The sequence below is a fragment of the Hippocampus comes genome, unplaced genomic scaffold (assembly GCF_001891065.2).
Source record: "Hippocampus comes isolate QL1 unplaced genomic scaffold, H_comes_QL1_v1.1 scaffold85, whole genome shotgun sequence".
NCBI classification, from domain to species: Eukaryota; Metazoa; Chordata; class Actinopteri; order Syngnathiformes; family Syngnathidae; genus Hippocampus; species Hippocampus comes.
In genome coordinates, this window is record NW_017805540.1 from 1,392,229 (window position 1) to 1,408,730 (window position 16,502).

General features: G+C 43.6%; 1 protein-coding gene across 6 annotated transcripts in view; it reads left to right on the top strand.

Moving 5' to 3' along the window:
- Positions 1 to 14,282, top strand: part of LOC109521327 (5'-AMP-activated protein kinase subunit gamma-2-like) — a 32,957-nt gene extending 18,675 nt beyond the window's left edge. For 2 of the 6 annotated variants that reach the window (XM_019879134.1, XM_019879136.1), the window contains 12 exons: positions 2,222 to 2,273; positions 3,804 to 3,910; positions 6,116 to 6,197; positions 6,746 to 6,804; positions 6,896 to 6,941; positions 7,917 to 7,971; positions 8,058 to 8,184; positions 9,283 to 9,448; positions 9,563 to 9,600; positions 9,678 to 9,824; positions 10,721 to 10,814; positions 12,854 to 13,551. In XM_019879134.1, coding sequence (XP_019734693.1) covers positions 2,222 to 2,273; positions 3,804 to 3,910; positions 6,116 to 6,197; positions 6,746 to 6,804; positions 6,896 to 6,941; positions 7,917 to 7,971; positions 8,058 to 8,184; positions 9,283 to 9,448; positions 9,563 to 9,600; positions 9,678 to 9,824; positions 10,721 to 10,814; positions 12,854 to 12,885 — 1,005 coding nt within the window. In that variant the 3' untranslated portion in view covers positions 12,886 to 13,551. Of the gene's footprint in view, positions 1 to 1,698; positions 2,133 to 2,221; positions 2,274 to 3,803; positions 3,911 to 6,115; positions 6,198 to 6,745; positions 6,805 to 6,895; positions 6,942 to 7,916; positions 7,972 to 8,057; positions 8,185 to 9,282; positions 9,472 to 9,562; positions 9,601 to 9,677; positions 9,825 to 10,720; positions 10,815 to 12,853 lie in introns of those variants that run through there. The other 4 variants (XM_019879137.1, XM_019879138.1, XM_019879133.1 and 1 more) reach the window with 4 other exon arrangements.
- The last annotated feature ends 2,220 nt before the right edge of the window (positions 14,283 to 16,502 follow it).

Sequence of the window (16,502 nt, forward strand, 5' to 3'; positions counted from 1 at the left end):
TGTGTGTGTGTTTGTGCGCGCGTGCGTGCGTGCGTGTGGCCCATATGCACGGGGTGTAAATATTATTTTAGGATGTTAGCCATAGCTCAAACACCGTGGACCAATAGGATCCAGAGCTCACTTCACACGTGATTCATGGCGGTGCTGTAGTGAGTGAGGAGTTAGTGTGCTGATTTAATGAATAATCATCTGAAGCAGTGATGGATGCTCACTTGGTCAAGGCGAGTCGATATTTCATCTCCAGTCTGTTGCTGATATTAAAATCCAAGGACCACCGATTATGATTGAGGGACGGCGGGGAAGCGCCCACAGGGCCACACTCGGCTCTCTCCTGATAAAATAACCCACTGACGTACTGTAGCACTATTATATATTTTTTGCAAGTCCAAAATTTAAAAGCAATCAATATAATGGATTAGGAACCTCTGGAGTTTGCTGTGCAGCCAAGAAGGGCTGTGCGCCCTGTGGCATGCGGCAGATTTATGGACGTGTTTGGCCAGAGAAGCGCTGTGTCACTATTGCAGTGCAATGTGGTAGAGCATCCCTGAGCAGTTACGCATCTTTTCTCACTGCTGCAGTGGCCGTTTTGCACCTCGGCTTGAATATGAAGCACCCAAAGGGAAAGCTATGAGTATTTCATAAAAAGAAACAGCTCAAGTCTTGGGTTCTTTTTATTTCCTGCATTTGCGATGGCAGGGAGGTAGGAAATTCCCCACTTGAAGTTTACTGAAAGTTTACCAGAAAACTAAGACCTTATTGAGAAGAACAATACGACAAAGGTGTCAACAATTCCATGTAATTACTGTACTTACTGTAGTATTTGTGCATGTGTTGGATGTACAGGTATGCCTTTAAAGTTGTAGCCTCGAGAGTGACATCATGAGTTGGAGTCGGGTTAACCGGTAAATAGATGAAACAAATCCATACTCTCCTGCTGTTTATTAAAAATTGGAATAAGTTAGATTTTTTTTTTTTTTTTGTGTGTGATGAAAGAACAGAGTATTTTCTTTCGTTTGGTAGGATCTGTGTTGACATAGTCATAAAACAATATCCTGTGAGCCTTGAAAGAACTGCTCTAAATTGGCAATTGGTCACAGAGGTCAAACTCGAGTGCCCCTATCCTGAATGTTTTTGTTGTTTCTCTCCTTCAACACATCTGATTCAAATGATCAACTGCAAGCTTTTTAGGAGCCTCAAAACAATTCTGCAATCGGTTCTCTTTTTTTTTTGTGGCTGGAATTGAAAGAGTTAATTGCTCCGTTTTTATTTCCACTTCACTGAAATGAAAACTTGCTAGTAATTCTAAATTTGGCTTGCAGTACAAATAAAAATCTGGACCAAGCAACAGCTTGTAACTCAAAACAATGTCGGGGAACTCAAAAGGCAAAGTGCTACGATAGTTGAAGTTTCTTAGTATGGCCGTCAGCATTTATTTATGTGACTTCACACTACATCATATCGGAAGTCTGGCCAGCTCAATTTGTTTTTTTGAGTGGTTTAAACGTTTCACTTTTCCGAGTCGTAGTGCTGATGAACCAATTTACCAGTTGAATGGAATGCAGCGCCGGTGGGCCGCGCCTTCATGTCACACAATGATGCAGCAAGGCATCCCCGGCTTCTTGCTGCCTAGCAACAAAGGCTTTCCGAATATGGTCAGGCAGCGGAGGGGTGTGTCTACACGCTGCCTGGGGCTTCCGGCTTCTGGTCCACCATAACTGTCGCCAGTTATCCTTCCGCTACGGTGACTGCCAAGTGCTGGAATACGACTTTGAGGATTTTATGACTTTGACGCGTTTGAATCCAGGCTAATTCAAGGGCACTTGTTTTGTTTGGAAGCCCCGCGGCGGCTCCCCGTTCCTGCCTGAGTCAAGTGCAGCAGGACTGTTCCACTGTGTCTTTTAAAGGGGGACTGTGCGCTTGAAATAAGGCACCGCTGGAAGTTGCTGCCGCACAACCAACGGGCTTCTCTCAGCGTGTGTATTTGGGCGCGTATATTTAGCCAAACCGGAGCGGTTCCGTGACTCGGGTCCAAACGCCGGTGGCGCGCACGTCGTCGTCGTCGACTGTCGCCGCAGGGGCTTCTGGGAAATTAAGCGTCACGCCGACAATTTTTCGTGCAAAGTTTCTTTTTGGTGCGTCGCCCTTTCTTCATCTTTTCTCCGTCAGTGTTTTGGGTTTATTTTGTCACCAGACTACAAACCTCCCGTTTTGTCTCGTTTAGGTGTCCGGTTTATTCGAAGGCATGCTGGAGAAACTTGAACTCGACGACGATGGTAAGTTGAACCTGAAAGGGTCGTCCATGGTAATGCAATTAGCACTGCATCAGATATGAAGGCAACTGTTAGCTGGCTGCCACTTCCGGAAGTCTGTACACAGTTTCCCACCCTGCACACTTTCGAGTGGGTGGCTGCGAATCTTGCACATGTTTAATGTTGACAATGAGTTGCATCTGTGTGTTGATTTTGCATTGCACTTGCTCCTGCAAGTGCAGTTAAGTCAAAAAGAAAGTTGGAATGGACCTGGTGGGGACACGTATTGTCATCTCTTGTCTGGTAATGCTGCAAATAATGTTCTTTCAAAAAAAAAAAAAGTCACATTCTTTGACGAGAAATCACTTTTGCAATTACATGTATATCACACTCACCTGAACTGTTTCTTTGTTTTTTTATTTCCATTTTAGATAGATTTGATGCGTTAACACTGCACCCTTTGATTTTCGTTTTTAATTCCATTTTATATTTTGCGCCTCACCTCTTTCTCTATCACTTGTGTTTACAAGTGCATCTGAAACAAGGGTGCCCAAGTCCGCTCCTCTGGAGCCAATATTCCGGCCTGTTTCCAACGCCTGCGTCCTCCAACACAACTGATTCAAATGATCAGGATTGTTATCATGCTTCTGCAAAGCTTGCTGTTGAGCTGATCAGTTAAACCAGGTGCGTTAGAGGAGGCTGGATCTCAAAGAATCAAAGATTAATTCAGGTCAGTCCAAGAAATGGAACTCATGTTCACACTTAGTCTTTTTTTTTTCTTTTGTGACATGGATTCTTTTCTTGCAATGTTAATAGTACAATTCCGATTTCTTTTAAAATTTGACTCTTTCATATGATTGATGTACATAAATCCGATATATTCAATACGTCTGCAGTCGGACTGCTCATCCCTACAAATCCGACCTAAACGTCAACAAAAGCCAAATACACGCTCTACACGGGCTACCAAGAATGTTTGAACAACTACTGATCGACATACTGTTGTTGTTGAGTTGGTTAGCTAGCAGTGTTGACTTTGTATTCGACTTGAAATTAATCCCACTTGAAGCACGAAGTTACCGTTTGTGATCATTAGTAATATTTAAGCGACGTAAATGGTTCATTTGTTAAACGCAGCAATAACATGATGTCATCTTTAGTAGACCTATCCATGAAATGAGGAGAGGGACAAGCGTTGTTTCATTTCCCCGTATTTCTACCTCCTCCAACCTTGCTCCTCCGTCAGTCTGAAATGAGCCAACACGCTAGGGACCATTTTTATTTCGGTAAATACTGTGTCGGGTGATATAGTTTTTGTGCATGGCACTCAGCGTCGTGCTTTTACGGTAAAGCGTCCAGCCCCCCCATCAGTGTCTCTTAGAGAGTTTTAACGATCAGTGGGAGGACGCAGTAAAGTGGAAGCGAGTTCTCCAAGGCCATAATGGTTGTTTCGGCTGTAAAGCAGGTGTTGTTTCCAAGTGCTCATTATGGTTTCCGCGCTCTCAGTGATTTTCTTTTTTATCACTTTTCATGTGTATGTGTGTCTCGTTACAGCTGCTGAGCCCGAGAGTGATATTTACATGCGCTTTATGAAATCACACAAGTGCTACGACATTGTGCCAACCAGCTCCAAGCTGGTCGTGTTCGACACAGCTCTCCAAGTGAGTTCAGATTCCCTTTATCTCATTCTCTTGTGGTCTGTTATTGTAACGTTCTCATACTTGCATACATACAATGGGGGAAATAATGTGCCAAATGTCAGTTTGCGCAACCATGATAATTGAGATTGTTCAATTCCGTGCAAGTGAGCAAACTTTAAACCTGCACAGGGTCAAATGATCACTGTTTGTGTGATAAAGTCCACTTTGTTGGCCATCTAATTTTGAGTGTACTTGTTCTTGGCACAGCTGGGTTAATACTAAATGGGGAGCCGAGTAATATATTTGACCTCAGAGCACTTTTTGCCTCTGGGCTGAAATTGAGACGAGACCGTCGTAAAGCTGTTAAACAGTAATCCTGCCAGGTCTTTGAAGTGTATATCGTCAACCACTAAATCCACAGAGACAAGGGTTACAAACTCTTATCTGACAGAAGAGGAAATAACTCCCAGCAGATTAAAGAGAATCCAGAAGTTGGCTTTCACCTCTCACAACTTCCTTTGCTTCCCACTTCCCATGAGAAAAAAGCCACACCAAAAAAAAACACACACAAAAAAAAAAAAACACATGACCACATCAATACAAGCTGCATCATTGCGTGTTAATACAACAGCTTCAGGCAAAGGTAATGCTGGGTAAAGGTCATTATTTAAACTCCCGTGAAATTTGCTCCTTGAGGTCACACCCTCTAAATACATCGATGTGAAGAAGTCGGCAGCAAAACTGAACTAACTCTAAATTCCGGTGTTTCTAATTGTTTCCACGGACATTCCATGCATTTTAGTAGTGCTCGAAGTCACATTTGTGTTCCTGCTGTGTTTATGCTCGAGAACAGTTGTTTGTTTCTTTGGTTCAAAATGACCTTAAGACTCTGCTGCTGTTTCCCATTGTGTGTTAGCATTAAGCTAGCAGACTTAAGCTAATGGTAATTGAAGTTAATTAACATTCATGGTGACAAATAAACAGCTTGAGGAAAGAATACTTTGCCTCTCATATGGAGTGCCATCTTCCAAACTCGGCACGTTGATGGAGGACATAATATGCACAAGTACCAGAGCGCAGAAAAATGGCCTACCTTACTATCGGAAATGAACGAGTGAAATCAGCCCACTGCTCGTTCTGCAACACAATTTGAACGACAAAAACAAAGTTTAGAGTTTTTCATCATGGTGGTTGGAGCACAGCAGATCTGAATGCTGGTCCTGATACATGGGGAAAATAAATCCACCATGTACTTGACCTAAAAAGGAGATGTTGGTGGTTCCATGTTTGGGGTGATACTCGTCATTGTTGTAGCATCATAGATAAACAGCGCAATTTCAATAGTGCCAATTGTCTTTGCCAAAAAAGAAATAAAATAAAAAAATGGATGCCATAATTTCCGGACGACCAATTGCACCTGATTAAAAGGGAGACTCAGAACGTGATACAGGCTCACACAGTTCACATCGCAGGGAGTCTGTATTGTGACTCCCCGATGCGCGGGAGTGAGTGGCCAGTTGTCTGTTGTTTTGCGGTGGTCTGGTCCAAGTCAGGTTCGGAAGCTTTGCTCAGTGTGCACTGGGGCCCTTACATTGTGGGCCATTCGCTGATGAGCTTGTGTCCAGCCACCCAATCCAGTAGAACCCAGTTGGCAATGGTGGATGGTTTTATCTATTTATTTATTTTAGTACACTGCTCCATGCTCTCAGGGCACATTGGCAAACGTAAACAGTAGTTGCTCTTGCTAGAGTTACTTGACGCTTCACTTGAAGCATGCAGACAGTTTTGGTCAACCATTTCGTCATCCCAAGTCTCCCACCGAACTATGCAGATATGAATATTCAGTATGGGGGCGGGCTCAGACAGTTTCATTGGTCGAATGTGACAAGACTAATCGGATATCTATTGGAAACATGAAACGCGTCAGTAAAAATTCATAAATCGCGTCACAGCTGCAGCATTCAAAGTGTTGAACATTATGTCTTATCGTTTTGTTTTGTTTTTTTTTTTTGTAAACACTCATTACAAACATGCATCAGGCATTGATGTTGGTCAATCAAAAGTTTTTTGTCGCAATCCAAGGGTGCGTTCTTATTCTGGTAGTGTGCGTTTCGATTTGTAGAGGCTTAGCGTTTGATCTGGGCAATCTCAATCATAAAACGAGTGAACGTCCTGAATAGAGTGTTCATAAAATGTGATACTGTCTTGCAAAATGATATTTGACAGGTTAAGAAAGCCTTCTTTGCTTTGGTTGCCAATGGCGTGCGAGCGGCTCCACTCTGGGACACGGAGAAGCAAAGCTTTGTGGGTAAGCCCCCCCAAATCCGCTGTCCTCAACCATTATTTACAATCTTGTGTTGGTAGAGATGCTTCATGTCCTACTATTCTCATTTCGGTCTTCAGCGTCTGCATTTACAGGCTTCGATGTTTTACCCTTTTCTCTTGTCCGCTTCTAATGTCATAATCATCACGTCAGTGCGTTTGGGCTGCTGGTGAATGAGCACAGTGGAAACTTTGTATTATTGCCGCCGGCCATGGCTAGTAGAGCGTGATTTTATTAAGTTCATTCAAACCGCCACAAACCATTAAGCTCAGTAGAGGCTCCTCTGTATTGACCAGCAGTCTGACGGGTTGAATATGTAGCCAAAGAAAAACATCGACACAGCGAGTGAATTGGCTTTGCTGCGCCTTCATTTTCTTGGGTAGAGTTTACTGCTCGTGCTGAATAATGAATATCGAGTCAGCGTGGAGGTAGTCAGATGGGCCCCTCTCAAAACATTGTCCTCTCCTCACTAGCATCAGTTGCTGAGTTTTTTTTTTTTTTTTTTTTTTTAATGGCGTGTTTTCTCGTCACAGGCATGCTGACAATCACAGACTTCATCATCATCCTTCACCGATACTACAAGTCACCAATGGTAGCTCCATATAACCGCTCTCGGTTTGCCTTGGGTTCGCTTCAGACCGCTTTACATTCAGCTGACGTCGGCGTCCTTCTCTTTGTTTCAGGTGCAAATATACGAGTTGGAAGAGCATAAGCTTGAGACGTGGCGAGGTGAGCCTGACTCGACCTTGACCACTCCGGCGCAATCTCAATGTTAAATGTGTGTTCATCAAAAACAGAGGAGTTTCATCTCCTGTAATGTAATGCACACTTTGAGGAATATTTTTCGTGATCCTTTTACATGCCACTATGGCCCCACATACAATGTAAGAATCACTGGTCTATACAGCGAAACTCCTCTACAACAAAAAGACATTTTTCACAACAGGGGACTTTTCACTGTAGCAAATTTTATTTTTATTCCAATACAGCATTAATATGAGCATACACTTATTTGACACGTAATATAGCCAGCGTAGAAAGACAAAAATGGAAAGAAATTGTAAAATTTACGATCAGCATTCACTTTTATTTTGCTTGCTCCATCTTTCATTTTTATTAACTTTAACCTGTCTTCAAGCGTTAAAGCTTTTGTTTTCTTAACTCCTTGGTATGCAAAGGTCCGTTTTGTCGCCATTTTAGCAATGCAGCGTTCGTGCTGCGTCTGAAACAAATACTTCCTATATTACTGCACCTGTGTAAACCAGTGTGGTGGTTGCTGTTGCCGTTTCCGGACGAAGCAGTAGAGGTTACTGTGGCATGCTGAGGTGTGATTAGACTTTTGCAGAAGGCTTGTTTCCGTTGTAGTGAATCTCATTGCGAGGAAAGAGCAGAGAAAAAGATTTCATATAACGGAACAGGGGGACTTTTCGTTGTAGGGGGAGCAGAGAAGTGGGAATGGCTTTCATGCATCAAAATCTTTTCACACTAGGGGGTATTTTCGCCCATGTAGGTTTCGTTGTAGAGGAGTTTCACTGTAGCATTAAATTTCACCAAATATTAGTGTTTGATGTATACGTATATTGGCGAAACTCCGCAAAAGTTCTGTAATCCCAAATAATACACACTGGAGTTTTGAAATACGCAGAACATGTGATGCAACGCCCAAGTGTCTTCGTGTTTTTTTGTTTTTTTTTGTCCCCGCAGAGGTTTACCTCCAAGCGACGTTCAAACCTCTTGTCAACATCTCGCCTGACGCAAGGTACGCCGCCTCGATGGCTAAATCAAGATCCGCTCCTTTTTGTTCATCGAGGTTCGTTGCCGTCATCCGTGTTTGTTGTGTCGCAGCCTTTTCGACGCCGTGTACACGCTCATCAAAAACAAAATTCACCGCCTGCCTGTCATCGACCCCGTCACCGGGAACGCACTTTATATTCTCACGCACAAGAGGATCCTCAAGTTCCTCCAGCTCTTTGTGAGTCCCGACACCAACACAAGAGATTTCACTCTGAGGTATTAGGAAGCCAAGTCACTTTGAGCCCCGTTGCAGCTTTTCTGGGAAGGCTGGGAAAGATTTAGTAGTATCTGTGAGATGTTTTTTTTTTTTTCTCTTTACGACAGAGTTCCGTTACTACAGTGGTAACATAACTCCCGATTTGTACGCAAGTAGCACGTGGCTTTTCTACCACGAACCTGCACTAATGCAATAGTAAAGTAAGAATTCCGTGAAGGAATCTGCGTCAGAAAAACACTTTGAGGCCATCAATACAAAACAATAAATGAAAATCATTATGCAGTGAGCCCGCATTCTTGCACTGCGTGTCGACATATTCTTTCAAGCGAGTTAAGCGCCCCGCCGCTCATAACTTCACTTAAGGGTTGAATGATTTTACGATTGAACATCATTTCAGTACAACGTTGTATTGTCGTCGTCGAAAGCAAGAATTTGTGACGTCGATAAACGACCCCTCAAACACAGTCTGGTAAATGGGTCAAGTCAGCCAGAATCATTTCAAAATAAAAGCGTATTGATGTTTGTGTATGATTTGATAACTAAGTTTTGTTTTTAATTTGGCCTTCAGTGAGTAAGTCTGATTACAACAATAACGAAAACAAATCTGTAGCTTTTTCACTGCAACGTACAGTATGTTTCATGAAAGACTGATAGTTTTTGCGATTAGAAAATTGCATTTGAATACATTGTGATTGGAATTAAATTTGATTGATTGTTCAGCTCTCTTTCATATGTAGGCTCAGGCAGTTTTAAACTACGGTCCCCCTGTATGCATTCAAATTCATCACAAAGGTGTTTGGTGGAGTTGATGTCAAGTTCTTCCACATCAAACCCATCCAAGCATGCTTTTATGGATCTTACTTTGTAACAGATAATGTCCATCCCCAAACAAGTTGGAAGCACATGATTTAATTTCAAATGTCTTCCGTTGTCTACCTCACGCGTTCTTGGCCAACCCTTTGTCCCGTCTGCCTTTTGTACATGTACCACCCTTCACTTCCATTCGTCTGCTACCCCCTGGTGGCCGACATCTTGCTGTCTCTGTGTCATGTCGTCCAGATGTGTGAGATGCCGAAGCCAGCTTTCATGAAGCAGACCCTGGGAGAGTTGGGCATCGGCACGTACCAAGACATTGCCTTCATCCACCCCAACACCCCCATCATCAAAGCCCTCAACATCTTTGTAGAGAGGAGAGTGTCTGCTTTGCCCGTGGTCGATGAGTCAGGTCAACGGAACATTCATGCGCTGGTTAGGACTCGTGCCAAAAAACAAAAAAGGCTTGGAAAGCTGACTTTCTGTCGTTCCGCCCAATCCCCCCCGCCCCTCCCCTCTCCTCTAGGCAAAGTTGTGGACATCTACTCCAAATTTGATGTCATCGTAAGTGGAAAAACATTGGGCCGGCAGAGAGACTGAGCGGCTCTGTTGATGATTCACAAGAGTTCGCTTGTGTGCAGAACCTGGCAGCCGAGAAGACGTACAACAACCTGGACATCACGGTGACCCAGGCCCTTAAGCATCGCTCTCAGTACTTTGAAGGAGTCATGAAGTGCCATAAAATGGAAACAATGGAGACCATTGTGGACAGAATTGTCAAAGCAGAAGTGAGTTTGTTTTACCCATTCCTAAAAAAAAACGTTAGGTTGATTGAAAACAAACTGTCGGGATGAATGGCTATGTGTGCCCTGCGATTGACTGGTAGATAGTGAAAATTCTTCGTCAAGCTGTTCATTTTAAATCCCAGGGCAAGTTTACTGTCAACCTCAACATAAAACGGAAATACACATTGTGCATTTCAAACATCATTACTTGGCTCGTATATCCACGAGCTAACACATTATTGGAAACGTCATCGATAAGCCAAGTAATGGCATCGGAGTCGTGTTGTAATTACCCTTAAAGAAAGGGATATTTGAACATAAATGGTGGAGCAACACAAGTGCAGGTAGACAGACAACACATTTTCATTAGAGATACCTTTATGTGTCCCGAAAAGCATTTTTCATGCTGATTGCAAAAACGTCTTTACTTTTTATCTAGCATATCAAGTTATGGAGATTTTCATTTTTTTGCTTTTCCATGTACGTTGTATCTGTATGTCTGCTTTACACTGCCCCCAGGAGGCAAAGGCACACATATCAGGAGCAACACAATGTCCGTTGAATTGAAGCAGAAAAAAAAATAGGCGAAAACAGTTACGTTTTTTTACACTTTATGCATGTCATTACTTTATTTTTACGAAATACAAAAAACACACTTTATTATATTTGGTAGGGCGGGGGCTGGTGTGGATTCATGGCATTTCAATTGGGAAATCTACACGTTTGTAATTGCGAGCACGGTCACAGAACAAATCGAAATGTCATCCCAAGGCACCACCGTAGTAAATAATTTGCGTCTAAATGAAATGGGGGAAAAAAATACACCTAATCTTTTCCCACAGTGCAGTGGTCATCCATTAACGTGCATTCTGTGTATTTTCCACCCGCGTGTCAACTAGGTGCACCGGTTGGTGGTGGTGGACGAGTGTTCCAGCATCGAGGGCATCGTGTCCCTGTCGGACATCCTCCAGGCCCTGGTGCTCAGTCCAGCAGGTATAGACGCTCAGCGTCGCTAGGCGCAACTCCTTCTCAGTACCCGGACACACCACACCACCCCCTCCTACCCCGAGCTCTCTCCTCTCCCGCCCCCCGCCCTCTCACTTGGCCCCAGGTAGGAAGCGTCCAACGTCGCATCTTCAGTCGGCTGTGCAGAGGCATGTCTCTGGAAGCTTGAGTGTGTGGAGTTGATGGTGTCAGCATGGTACTGAGAATCGTGGTTGTTTTTATTTCAGGGGGGGGGGGGGTACACACAGAGTTCCTGATAACTTTTTGTCTCATTTTTATTACCTCCCACAAGCGATATCTCCTTGCCACATCAGTCATATAGCACCCTATAATGTAATAGCAAATGCATCAGAGGGCGGCCCGGTGATCCAGTGGTTAGCGTGTCGACTTCACAGTGCAGAGGTACCGGGTTCAATTCCAGCTCCAGCCTCCCTGTGTGGAGTTTGCATGTTCTCCCCGGGCCTGCATGGGTTTTCTCCGGGTACTCCGGTTTCCTCCCACATTCCAAAAACATGCATGGCAGGCTGATTGAACACTCCAAATTGTCCCTAGGTGTGAGTGTGATCGCGGATGGTTGTTCGTCTGTGTGTGCCCTGCGATTGGCTGGCAACCGGTTCAGGGTGTCCCCTGCCTACTGCCTGAAGACGGCTGAGATAGGCTCCAGCACCCCCGCAACCCTTGTGAGGAAAAGCGGATCGGAAAATGAATGAAATATATCAGAGTAAAAAGTACATTTTATTCTTGGAAATGTACTGGAGTAAAAGTGCACGTTTTCAGAAATATACATAATGAAGGTCAAGTACACACGTGAAGGTTATACTACGAATATGTTTGCACTCGTTTACATTACAAGACTGCCTTATAAACCTCAAGGGGGAGTTAATGGCTGTGAGGGGAGTTTAAAAAAAAATGAAAAAAAGGACTGATTCATGTTGTGGTTAAGTAAGCACACGGATACAGAAGGGTGCACTGTCGCTTGTTTCCCCCAAAAGTTGAACATTGACACGTTCCCGTAGGAACGACTGACACGCTTGCATTTAGTAGCCATCCACTCTTGCTTGGCGGCTCTGCGTGGCTCGGAAGAACGCAGCTTCAGTTTGAATAATGTATGTGGAGTCGCAAACTGTGGGTCACATACTGCCGCTGGTGTTTCTGCACAAATACAATTTATGAATGAATGTCAGCATTTTGATAAATCCCCCAAAACGGATTAGTCTGCAGCCGTTTGTGACAGGTTGATGCTCCAAATTCAAGCCGCGTCTGAAAAGTCTCAGGGCTTGTGTCACACAACCATATTTCAAACCCAAGCTGTAAAGTGAATTTTCTTCAACGTGAGCCAGGCGATCAAGCAGCGCCAATTTGAGATCCTGTGGATTTTCCTCCGTTCAGTGCACGAGAAGAGGCAAGAGCTGTGACAGGATGACTTGTGGCCGTTTCATCATGACAACACGCTGCTGGCGTTGCTCTGAGCATCTGACACTTCCTGCCTGACAAGAACCTCACCGTGATGGAGCAAACTTGTTGTCTGGCTCTGTGTGATCTTTTTTTTATTTTTTTAAAGTCAAGAGAAGCTGTTTTGAAGATGTGGATGAGTGGTATGATGGCAAAGTTGTGGGAGTGAAGAATTGCATTAAGACATGCCAGAGAGGCCTGTAAAAGTGTGATTCAGACTGTGGGGGGTTACCTGAGAGAAAAACTTGTAGTTTGGGTTTGAAATATCTTTTGTGACAACGGTCTTGGAACTGTTCAGATACACCTCATGCACAATCTGTGGTTAGTTTTGTTTTTATTTTTTAAATCTTAAAAGCTTAGCTTTGTTTTGCAAAGAAAAATTGGGAACACTTTATGAAGTCCACCTGCACAGCATGATCTGATCTAATATAATGAGCAATTGCTGTTCCCCCCACCACCCCAAATCGAATTTTATTTTATTTTTAGCCTTTGTAACAACAATTTTGTGCTTAGCAACTGTCAACATGAATGCCATTGTGCCCCTCTTACCCGTTGCTCTCTTATGCTCTCCTCAGACAGCTACAAGGAGGAAAACCTGACCGACTGAGGGGAAGCATCCGCTAAAGACGAGACGTGGTGAGAGCTCAAACAAAACAACCAAAAAAAAAAAACGTTCAAAAACAAAAAGTGAGTTGATGCTACGTAGAAACCAAAGAGGAGTGAGCACTGAGGACCGCACTTGTTGAATGTATCATGTTGACTGTTCTAATCAGACCAGTACGTGTACATACAATATGCTGTGTACATATCTATATAGAAATATGATAAAAACAACACTATTCTTGGCACCTTGCAGGGGAAAGGTGGACCAGATCAGATGGGTTTGAAATTGTTGAGTGGTTTTGAGTTTTCAGCATTTTGTCACACAGAAGGTTCGAAAGAAAACAAACAGTTCAGCTTTAGAGTTATTTATGAAGAGTAATAATCATTTCACTATCTTCTAATTCCAGTTGAGACCAGGTTTTTGTGTCCGGGTAATTTTCAGGTGAGCAATGTTTAGAGCGGGTGAGAATAGAATATTAGTCCAGTCAGTGTTACTTTTGGCGGGTAAGTCCAAATGATGCCTTTTTTTTTTTTCCAGTTTTGGATAAAAAGCAAAAAGTGACAAAAGAAAAGACAATTTTTGCAAGTGGTGGTCAAGGTTGCATCGCCGCAGGTTGAGGGAGGCATCTCTTAGTGGGAAGGTTGGTCATTTGTACACGATAAATAAATACTACTGCTTAGCACGCAACGTTGTGTAACGACCAAAGTCGTGCTCATCGTCATTAAACACGCCGTCTCCGCATAAGCTAAGGTCATCTGAAATACCGCATGCGTCTCTACTCTTTAATTCATCCGACACGACTATTAACATGCTTTGGTAGTTGCTGCTGTTTTGTTTAGCAGCAGAGTTCAAAGGGCTCAGCAGTTAATACATTAATATTTGAACATCATAGCATCTATGAGGTAATTCCAATGATGAACCGTTTTGTTCTTGGTGGGGGGAAAAAAGGGATCTGTGTATTTGAGGGAGGTGGTTATGTGGATTCCCGGTAAGTGGATGAGGCACATTATGACAGTTTATTCAAGAGGCAGCCAAATATGCTTTTCATTGGACAGTGACTGAAGTTGCGCGCATATAAAAATGTTTTTTTTTCTTCTAAAAAGGTGATGCTAACAAAACAAAAATGCCCGCAGCAGAACTTGTGACTCAACGGACTGTAAATAAGATTGTGTTTGTGTCACAGAGAGCTTTATTTTTTATGAGCGTGTCATGAAAAAGAGACTGCAATTTTCTGCTGATTTTATTTTGTAAATATACTGCTGGATCCACATGTACTGTAAATGTGCAAGCATGACAAATTACATTTACAGCAGTATGAATGTTCTTTTGTTGTTGGGGTTTTTTTTTTCTATTTTTCTGCCTGCAGAAAAATAAAAGACACTGAATGTACTATGTTTTTACATTGTCTACTTGTGCGTCATTTTGTAACACTGACGAGCAGATTGTGAAAAAAATCATCCAAGTGGCCATAGTTGGGCTGGCTCTGGAAGGTCTACGTCAGGGGTGTCAAACTCATTTTTTGTCGCGGGCGACTTCGGACTTACAGCTTTCCTTGGCGGGCCGATGTAAAATTGCAACGTATTTATTACCCGTGACAATTTGAAATTTTAGTCCAGATTTCAGCAAGGATCATGAAAGTTGACAGACATGATTTGCTCCCGCGTGCCACGTAAAATGACGTGGCGGGCCGGATCTGGCCCCCGGACCTTGACTTTGACACCATCCTCCATGGCAAGTATGAGCAGACTTAAGAGTAACAAATAAGGGCGACAAACTTGGAGTATGACAACAGTGGGGAAAAGTGTGTGAGTGTATGTGAAAGATAAATATTCAACGAACACACACACACAGTTGGAAGAAATTGATTCAATTGAGGAATCTTTAAAGACTTTTAAACTAATGCCAATTTCTTTTCCTCTGGATAATTTTGAGTCATGGGTTGCTGGGAAGACACGCTGAAACGTTTTCAACGTGCTACTTTTGCATTTGGAAAAAAAAAAAATGTTGAACCCCGGCATGCCACACTGTGGCGCTGCAGCTCACTTGAGCTTGGGCGGTGCAGTCCAATTCCATCATTGCAGAAGAGGCAATGAGCTGCCTGCGTGTCGACTTGGATATTTCCACGTCAATGTGAGATGTGTGATTTCGCTACTGTGCATGTTTGATCTCTGCTTAGGAAAAGATCCATTTCAACGGGAAGTTTTGGGCGTGTAAATGAGGCAGCGGGGCTGTGAGCGGATGTGATGGGCTTCCAAATGAGGGAAGAGAACTGGACCCAAGTGATTCCACACAATCTACTTTGATCTTCCAATCCTCCCTTGTGGTATCCCCAGTCAGTGCTGGGATGGTCTCCTTCTACTACACCTTGCAGCCCCCGAGCAGGAGAGGCAGGAGGGCTTCCTCCTCCTCCTCCTCCTCCTTGTCCACCCGTCTTGGGCATCCACACTCAGGCCGGACTCTCGTTTGAAAATCCACAGGCTCATTTAAAATTCCTCTTCAGAGCATGTCATGCATTTTCTATGGACAGCGAGAGGAGGGATTGCCCAAATGAACCCCCCCACCCCCTCTTCCGCCGCGAGCATTCTCACTCTTTCCCCACGCTCATTTTCTCTGCACTCTTTCAACATTAGTTTTACTGCATCATGCTTTTCACAAATTCCACTGAGCGATGCCGCTGCTGCCTTTGAAGGCATGTGTGATCAGAGCAGGGGTGTGATTGGAAGAGGAGGGGGGTGCAAAAACCTGGCCGCAGGGCATTTAGCTTTTTTTTTTTTTTTTTACACTTGTGTTTTGCTGCGGATGGGACTCAGTCTGGCAAGTGCAGTGTTTGGGGACAGCTTTGATGTGTGCTGGCTTGGGCGAGGTTCACTTTTTAAGGAGAACAGACATGGACGGACAAGATATACTCCGCCCAAGCATCACATTTTCCACATTGTTTTGGTGGTTGTCTGGAACATGCCTTCATCCAAATACGTCAAGGACCAAGAATTCAGCTACACTTATGCCCTTTTTTGACTTGTGAAATTAGCCATAGACCTTTTTTAAGGGAAGGAGCAGGAAGGAATACTTTTATCCCCAAATAGTAATCGTCATATTTCAGAAATTGTGTTTTGGCATTGATCAAAAACAGAGTGCTCTCAGTTTTATCAACCATTGCGCTGTACTCCTCATTACATCTTCATTACTCGTACTGTTACTATCACACCTGCCGCTTCGTATCCGGAAATGAGACAAGGTAAACGGCCGCCCTCGGCTGGTGGGTGGGCTTCTTCACTGGAGCTTTGGTGCTCAGAACTTTTTCAAAGTTCATCCATTATTTTATGAGCCAGTTGTACAGTCAACATCAAGTGGGTGTGTCAAACTTCCATCCAGTGCCCTTTGGGTCTGAAACATAGCCCCTGCAATTAAACGGTGGCTGACTGTACTCGCATCCCACAAATCAATGCAGCTGTGCTTAGATTTTGACCAACCCTGGCAGTCACTTGAAAGGGCCTCTTGATCTTCGGCCAGCCTAGCTTTCAAGTCATGGGCGGAGAAACTCGGTGCAGGGTCAATTATGATAGACATTGATTTCGCTGTTACGTAACGGCCTCTCTCACAGATGCTTATTCAGAAATAGG